This window comes from Heptranchias perlo, chromosome 39, assembly GCF_035084215.1.
Source record: "Heptranchias perlo isolate sHepPer1 chromosome 39, sHepPer1.hap1, whole genome shotgun sequence".
NCBI classification, from domain to species: domain Eukaryota; kingdom Metazoa; phylum Chordata; class Chondrichthyes; order Hexanchiformes; family Hexanchidae; genus Heptranchias; species Heptranchias perlo.
Genome location: NC_090363.1, coordinates 11155216 through 11163535, shown reverse-complemented (window position 1 = coordinate 11163535; position 8320 = coordinate 11155216). Strand labels below are relative to the sequence as shown.

The following is an 8320-nucleotide window of genomic DNA, read 5'->3' as shown; positions in this document are numbered from 1 at the left end:
GAGACACTCAGACCAGATCCTGAATCACATCAAAGACTTCCACATTGATAAGACAATGCAGGCCTGCTGATTACGCAAACATATGGCCTAGAAGGGGGGCGGGCCTCTCGGCCCACCTCAGCTACCAACTAATTAACCCTTGCCTAACCATTTTGCATTCTGCTCCTTTGCCACGTGGGCATTCTCATCTGCAGCTCCCATTTTTCATCGGGCGACTTCACCTTCGCCGGTGCCGGCTAGAAGCCGGACGTACGCGTGCGTGGCCTCCGCAGCTGCTCCTGCTGCCCCCGCACCTTTTCGCCTCTTTACGAAACAGAATGGGGTCAAGAGCTACACTCAGCCCAACATGCCCATTGAAGCCTGTGTGAAGACCATGCCTGGGGTTGTCAGCCACTCAGTCATAGTCGCCGCCTCAGCAATGTCCGGGAAGGCCGTGTTCTTCCTGAGGTCGGAGCGGGCTGTGTTCCTGGCCCTCAATAAGGAGCTCACGGTGGTCGGTAGATTCCAGCTGGTGGATCCTCTCCAAGCCGGGAGGCAGAGGATCGTTTCATCAAACATCCCGCCATTGATCCCCCAACGAGCTCCTCCTCCTTCAGAATCAACTGGGAGAGGTGAGGACAGATGTTGCACCGATCCCGCTCGGCCTCAGGGAGACGAACCTCCGTCAGGTCCAATACTTCCGGCAATAGACCTGCGTCCAGCCGGCCCGGGAGGAGGAAACCCAGGGTGGCTTTTATGTGAGTCACGAGGGGACGGCCCACCGCGTCCTCTGCATATCGGAGGGTGTCCGGTGCCCCGCCTGTGAGGAGATGGGGCTCGTCCGCAGGAGCTGCCCGAATCACAGGCCGGCAAAACAGACAAGGTGGGCGAGGCTGACACCAATCCTGAGCCCGAGCCTGCGATCCATGCAACAGAACAATTTCTTTCAAATGAGCGTTGATCTCACCTCTCCCCTCCTCCTTTTTCCCTCTCCGTTTCCCAGACTGACTAAAATACCCGTTTGTCTCTCAGTCTGATGATGGGTGCACACCCAAACTTCATCGAATGTCTTTTCTCTTTATAAATGTGATACAATTTCATCCAGATGTGAAGAGCACTTGCAGGGACACTGGAGTGATCTCAGACTGGGAACCGGGGCTGGATCCACCAACAGAAACATGACACCAGCAGTTTGAATCAGGAAGGACTGAAACTGATCACAGCTTCCAGACAGCTCCTTGACATTTGTGGCACTTTGTCTTTTAGGGTGAGCGGCTACAATCATTAGCATAGTTCAGTTTATGGATCTAAATCTTACACAGTGATTCACCAGAGGGTTTGTAGTCGTCAGCGAGTTCGGTCAGGAGCAAAGTGCAGTGGAATCTCGATCCCTGACCATCTCCGCCCCCTCCCTCGATCTCTCCCCTCCCCCCACTGCCAATTCCTTGGACTTTCACCCTCCCCGCCCAGGTTCAACTATTGCCTCTCCGTCCTCTAACACTGTTTGTGGTTAATCCTGCTCCAGTTTTCATCTCCCCGTGTAAAATTCGACGAGACATAGACGAGTATATAATAATAATTCCCTGACTATTGCAGTGACCAGCATTGTGAAATCACTGAACTGAAGGTGTTCGGGAGCCTAGTGACATCGAAGGTAAAAGCAGTTTGAAGCAGGAACGAAGGTAAAAGCGGGGTTAATCAGGAAGTGCTGAGTGTGAACATGGCTTCCAGACGGCAGGCCGAGTATTTGACCGAGGAGGCAATTTGTCCCATCTGTCTTGATTTGTTCACTGATCCGGTTATACTGGAGTGTGGGCATAACTTCTGCCGCTCCTGTATCGCACAGTGTTGTGAACAGAAGGAAACAAACTCCTGCCCGGAATGTAGAGAGGAGTTTCCGGAAAGAAACTTCAGGGCCAATCGGGCCTTAGCGAATCTGGCCGAGAAAGCTCGAAAATTAAACCTGAATCCGGAAGAGAAGGAAAGTAAACTTCACTGTGAGGAACATCAGGAAGAACTGAAGCTGTTTTGTGAAACTGAAAAGAAACTGATCTGTTACACTTGTAGAGATGCGCGGGAACACAGAGACCACCACTTCATGCCGATTAAAGAAGCTGTTGAAATCTACAAGGTAAAAGGGAACAGATTTGATCACCTGATTATTTGATCACATTTTCATGGTCGAACACATTCATTCTGTGATTTTTTGATCCCAATCCCAGGATCAGCTGAAATCTTCCTTAGATTCTCTCACAGACAAGAAAACGGCGGTTCTGGAAACTGAACTGAAACAGAAGCAGCAGATTTCCAAAGTTAGGGTGAGGTCTCCCTGAGCTGATTCTCTGCGAACTCGGTTAGTTTTGTTCCTTTATCGCGGTACATTATTATTTTTCACATTTCATTTTGTAGGAACAGTCGAGCAGTCTGCAGACCCGCATCACATCCGAGTTCGCTAAAATGCACCAGATTCTCAGTGAGAAAGAGCAGCGTTTAATCAGAGATCTCAGGGAAGAAGAGGAGAGGATTCTCGAACCAATGGAGGAAAATCTTCGAGAAATTCAAGAGAATTTAAATTCTATTCAGGAAAAGCTCTCAAAGTTCCAAAACCAGATAGAGGAAAAAGACGGAGTGATATTTCTGAAGGTGAGGATTATATTTCAGTTTAGTTCAGTGAATGTTCACAGTCACAAAATGATGGGCAAGAATTTTGAAGTAAATGCAGAATTTCCAGATAATTCGGGACTGTTGTAAATCGATCGATTTTTTGTCTATTCCGAGGCGGATCTGTTATTGTCACCGAACTAATCGGCCTCACACAATGTCTACAGAATCCCTGGAATACCAGCAACCACCCCGGGAATGATTTGCCCTGATCTTGATATTTAGCTTGTAATTATTTCCGTGTTGCCCACGAGTTTAATATTCTCCTGAAACTCACATTGCAATGCAGTTACAGTTACATTGAGTGAGTGTGTGGGTGTGTCTGGTCCGGTGGGTGTGAGAGTCACTGTGTCTGTGAGGGGGACTGATGCTGATTTCCATCGTCTGAAACAAATAAGATTTTTCAGCCATACCCTGTTTCTATGAGAAGCATTTAATAATTTGGGTGTAATTTCTTCTGTCCGGCTTTCAAATATATCGGACATGGAACTTTTTGCACTTTCTCCGGTGCTTCTGTACCTTTTTGTAATGTAATCTTTCAATCTGTGTGCCGGCAGCAGTGAGAATTCAGAATTATTAACAGATTATCACAATTTGGGCTAATTCTGCTGTCCGGATATAGATGGTCAGTGTCTGTCAACTTAGATTTGTGTTTTATTTATTTCAGGAGAAAATTTGTCAGAAGAGGAGGTAGGACATGTTCTTTACTGAAACTCTGCACAGTTTGGTAAAATAACTCAGAAAGGTGTTTATGATCAATTTATAACCAACTATTGAATATTTGCAGGATTAGCGAGGATGGTCAATTACTGTCATTAGCAGATGGCGCCCTGTCGATCGAAAAATTCAACGGCCCTTTACAGTACACAGTGTGGAGAGAAATGATTGATGCCATCAAACCCGGTAAAAGTCCGAGATGATTCTTTGTGCTGATTTGCAACTCATTTCTTATTATAACGAATCAGATTATATCAAAGAGAGTGGGGGTTAAATTCGCGAACGCCCGAATTCGGGCGCGACGGTCGCGGTGTGCGATTAACCCGCGCCCGCTGTTTCCGATGCAGGCATCAGGCGAGATTCATGCTTCAGGCTCATTTCCATTATTTGTACCTGCGGCCAGCGCTATCCTTGGCGAGAGGCTGCACCCACCAGGAGGCTCAATATGGGGCGTGGCCAGCACAAGTTCAAGGCCGCCTCCACTTCTTAAAGGGGAAGTGCACTGCAAATGCAAGCAGTGGAGGATAACAATTAGAACGAGTAGACCGGCAAGAGAGAATTTATCGAGGTTCTCCGACAGCTCAGTGGAGGCCCTGGCTGAGTAAGTGGACGAACGGAGAGCCATCCTGTACCTGCACGGCGGCAGGAGACCCTCCAGACACCAACTGCGGAGGCAGAGGGAGGAAGTGGCCGTGGATGTGAATGCCAGGAGCATTGCACCACGCATGTGAGTGAAGTGCCAGAAGAAGTTCAATGATTTGACACAAGTGGTCAAGGTGAGTGAATGCAAGTGTCAAGTGACACATCCTATCAATCACAACACTGCTCCAAGATGACACCCACCCCCCACCCCCGTCACCCACCCACCAACAAACGCTGCCCATCTGTACACAATGCTGCAATTCGCAGTCTGCATCTCACCCTCACATAACACCACACTTTCAATCCACACACCCACCACTCACAGGTCACATATACCGGCAGTTCTTCACCCATGACCGGCACATCACCCAAACTTCTTACAGGACACTCACTGACATTCTTCTCTCTGTCTTGCAACAGAAGATGGTGCATATCAGCGGGCAGTGTGAAAGACCTCAGGGAGTATCAGCACTCCTGCACGTCCTCACTCCTCTGGAGGTGACTGTGCTTTGGATAATTGGGCGGGCCATTGCTGTGGCGATGGCAAGTGGCGCGCTGGAGGTCCCAACGAAGAGGTTCTCGACATACCTACTTCTACTTTTCGTTTCCCACATCCCACAATATTTTCTGACTAATGTGCTGTAGATGGTGTCAGCACGCACGTCTTACTTGCTCCTCTCACCGCTCCACAGCTCAACCCGTCTCCTTTTTTCATTGCAGATACGCAAGACTTGAGCCGGCACTATCTGAGGTGGAGGATGAGAAAGACAGGATAATGAAGCCACACCAGCTCTTGATCTGACACTCGCATCCACCAGCTGAGATACTGACACCACGTTTAGTGTAGAGACTAGATTAGAGCAGGGATCGGCACGTGCTGAGACAATGGGCACAAGTTCACAGGAGCCGGGGCGGGGTGAACGGATACCACAGGTGCCCGCTCGCCGGAAGGTACCACTGTGGAACGGGGCTTCCACGGCGTCACAGCACTCCATCCATCTGCTCTTCAGTTGATCACCAGGATTGCTGAGGTGCCGCCCCATTCGACTGGCAATGGCGCCATGGCAGTCGAACTTGCTGTCCTCTCTCAGGATGACAGTTTTGCTGCTCCCAGCCCTGCCTCTCTGTTAGTGCCCTTGCTGTTGCCTGTCAGCCTGCCAGGCTAGACTGCTGCATTCCATGTCCAGATGGTGCAGTCTAATCCGGACCCTCCTGGTCCAGAGTTGCTCCGATTTTTCCTCTGTATGCACCTCAATTGAAGGTCAGCAACCTTCCACCACCCATGCTCCAGCCACAGGGGTGCATCTCGTAGAAGCACCAGGAAGGGCAAAGGCAGACGAATGAAAGGCACTGACGGAATTCACAAAGGTGAATGGTTTTATACTTGAGTTAATCTGCAATCTGATAAATGTTTGTTTGGAAGTCGCAGTTGGTGGTGGTTTTTATTTACGCTTTAAGCTGTGGGAGGAAGCAATGTGCAGTCACGTGGAGGGCGATTTGATGGTCATGAGGGAGAGGAAATGTGAGGAGTGTAGGACTGTTGGTGACTTGGGAGTTGTCAATGAGGTTACAGATATCGCTCTTGAATAAGGTGAGCATGAAGAGCCCTGGCAGACAGGGCCTGTGCATTTTGTTGCTCTTGACACTTCCTCTTCCTCCACTTCCTCCTCGCCCTCCTCCTCCTCTGCCTCTGGCTCAGGGAGTTGGTGGATAGGCGGTGGCAAGGGCTGTTCCTTCATAAGGGCGAGTTTTTGCAGCATGCAACATAACACGACGTATCTGGACACCCGCTCAGCTGAGTAATGCAGGGCTCCTCCAGAATGGTCCAGGCAGCGGAAACGTTGCTATAAGATTCCTGTGGTTTGCACAATGACATTTCATGTGGCTGCATGGCTCTCATTGTAGGCCGGTCTGTGCGCGTGCATGCGTGACTGAACGGAATCACAAGCCACCTCATGAAGGGATAGCGATTGTCACCCTGTAGCCAGCCATTGATTTATGGAGCCGGTTCAAAGGTATTTTGTAGATTGGACTGCAGCACAATGGAGGCGTCATGACTGCATTGAGCTGCATGATGCACTGCGTGCGGTCACATACCAGCTGCAAATTGAGGGAGTCGAACCCCTTCTGCTCATAACGATGGCTGAGTTGAGATATGGAACACACATGGCTATATGCGTGCAGTCAAAGACACCCTGCACCATGGGGAAGCCTGCAATGCGGCACACACTCGTGCTTGGTCATTCTGCTTCTCTCTGTCAAGAATATCGCCAGCAGAGACCTGAATGGATCCAAAGCCATTAAAGTTCAGTGCCACCGTTACCTTGACATCCACAAGCAATGATGTCCTTGCCCTGTTCTGAGGCTGCAGCAGTTCACATATGGTGAGGAGGGTCTCCTGTAGAAATGACACTCCCACCTCTCCTTTTATGTAGATCCGTTTTGTTTTGGCTGATTTTGTGTTGGAGTCTGTTGAGATTCCTGGATATAATTTTGTTGATGGACTGTATTCAGGATGATGTCGATTTGTTGTGTCCAGGGTGTTTTTTTCTATTACGGGGGCGGGTTTCTCTGAATCTGAGACTGCCCGGTTGTTCCAGTATATCTCGAGTTCCGAGTCAGGCTGTTGGACACATCGAGTTGTGGACCGCAGCTTCTTTATCCCCTTGCTTTTCTAATTTTCCCCTTGCACTCTTTACTCTCTCCCTTCCTCACTGTTTGCCCCGCGAGCGCTCTTTCCGCCCCGCCCTCTGCGGGATCTGTTGTGGTTCCCATTCCCTCTGATGAGTTTAGTTCCCCTCCACTCTCTCTCGGTTCTTTCTTCTCTTCTGCAGCGGTTCCCCTCCTTACTTTTTACTTCTTTCACCCTTTCTTCATTTTCTTTCCTTCTGGTATCCTATTTCCGCCTCCACACCCCATCTTCCCTCGTTAATCGAGCTGATTGGTGATGTGGGATATCAGGGGTAACATCTCCGGGCCGAGATTGTGCTCCAAGTCACGTCGGAGCCTCTTGGTGCCGGTTCCTTGTTTATTTCTACAGGCCCGAGGGTCACTCTGCAGGGGCTGAGAACCACATGGGATTCTGGGTGGGGTGGGGAGTGGGAAGGGCAAGGGGGCGCTGGGTTCCTTGTGGCGGGTCGGTGTCGAAGCAGGGCGTCAGGGGCTGAAGAAAGACAAAAATAAAACACAAGGTGCGCCCGGTCCCCGCTCAGCTCTCACTGGGTTTGGAAGTCAGAGCGGCCCCAGGAGCGTCTACCCCCGGGTGGGAGCAGATTCCAATCACAGAACCTGGAACCCTTTAAAAACACCAGAGGTCCCGGGAACTTCCCGAGTGGGCACTTTAAACAGGAAAGTGTTTGAATAAATCACTCACTGACTGTGTTATTTTAACCTTCCCCCAGCTCCAGCCTCTCTGACTCTGGATCCGAATACAGCCCATCCCCGGCTCATCGTATCTGAGGACCGGACCAGTGTGAGAGACGGAGAGAAACGGCAGCCGATCCCTGACACCCCGGAGAGGTTTGATTGTGTGGCCTGTGTCCTGGGATCGGAGGGATTCACATCAGGGAGACACTACTGGGAGGTGGAGGTGGGGAACAAGACTTGGTGGAGAGTGGGAGTGGCCCGTGTGTCTGTTAACAGGAAAGTGATCATCGACCCGAGACCTGAGACCGGATACTGGACTGTGCGGCTGAATCCTGGAACTGGTTATTTTGCCGCCACCTCCCCCTCACGGACCCCCCTCACCCCGAGTGTGAAGCCCTGGATGATCGGGGTGCACCTGGACTATGAGGGAGGACAGGTGTCATTTTACAATGCGGACAACATGTCCCATCTCCACACTTTCACCCACACTTTCACTGAGAGAATCTTTCCGATCTTCAGTCCAGGACTGAATGACGACGGGAGAAACTCAGCACCGCTGACAATCCGCGGGGTTAAAGGTCACTAACAGGTCCATCCCATAATTCCACACCGCCGACCTGCCTCCTGCCAGCTGCAAACTGCTGGGCGTCGGCCTCAGTCACAGGTGGTGCGGATAGTCCCGAGTCAGGTGATAATCCCATTTAAATTACAAACCAGCCTCATTTCGAACCGTGCAGCGCAGGAGGCCATTCAATCCATCTTGCCTGTGGCTGCTCTTTGAAAGAGCCATCCAATTATTCGTACTCCCATGGAACCCTCCTGCCTCTCTTTCGCCCCACAGACTTGAGCACATAATCCAGGCTGACACTTCAGTGCAGCACTGACGGAGCATTGCCCAAGTTTTAATTCTCCTCTGTCTCTGCCCACCATTTTTGGGGGTACTACCACCTTGTTT

The 8320-nt window shown here is 50.4% G+C and overlaps 1 protein-coding gene across 1 annotated transcript; it reads left to right on the top strand.

Annotated features, from left to right (window-relative positions):
- The first annotated feature begins 1699 nt into the window (after window positions 1–1699).
- LOC137305233 (zinc-binding protein A33-like) lies at window positions 1700–8045 on the top strand. Its single transcript, XM_067974078.1, has 6 exons — window positions 1700–2110; window positions 2202–2297; window positions 2389–2622; window positions 3308–3330; window positions 3428–3543; window positions 7401–8045. Exons 1-6 carry the CDS (start codon window positions 1700–1702, stop codon window positions 7949–7951), a joined length of 1431 nt encoding a protein of 476 aa, XP_067830179.1. The 3' UTR covers window positions 7952–8045.
- Window positions 8046–8320: the final 275 nt, after the last annotated feature.

Excerpts from the sequence above, each read along its gene's own strand:
- LOC137305233 (XM_067974078.1), top strand. The coding sequence starts at position 1,700 with ATGGCTTCCAGACGGCAGGCCGAGTATTTGACCGAGGAGGCAATTTGT. Across the intron at positions 2,298-2,388 it reads AGCAGATTTCCAAAGTTAGG|GAACAGTCGAGCAGTCTGCA; the intron begins GTGAGGTCTCCC and ends TTCATTTTGTAG. Across the intron at positions 3,544-7,400 it reads GATTGATGCCATCAAACCCG|CTCCAGCCTCTCTGACTCTG; the intron begins GTAAAAGTCCGA and ends ACCTTCCCCCAG.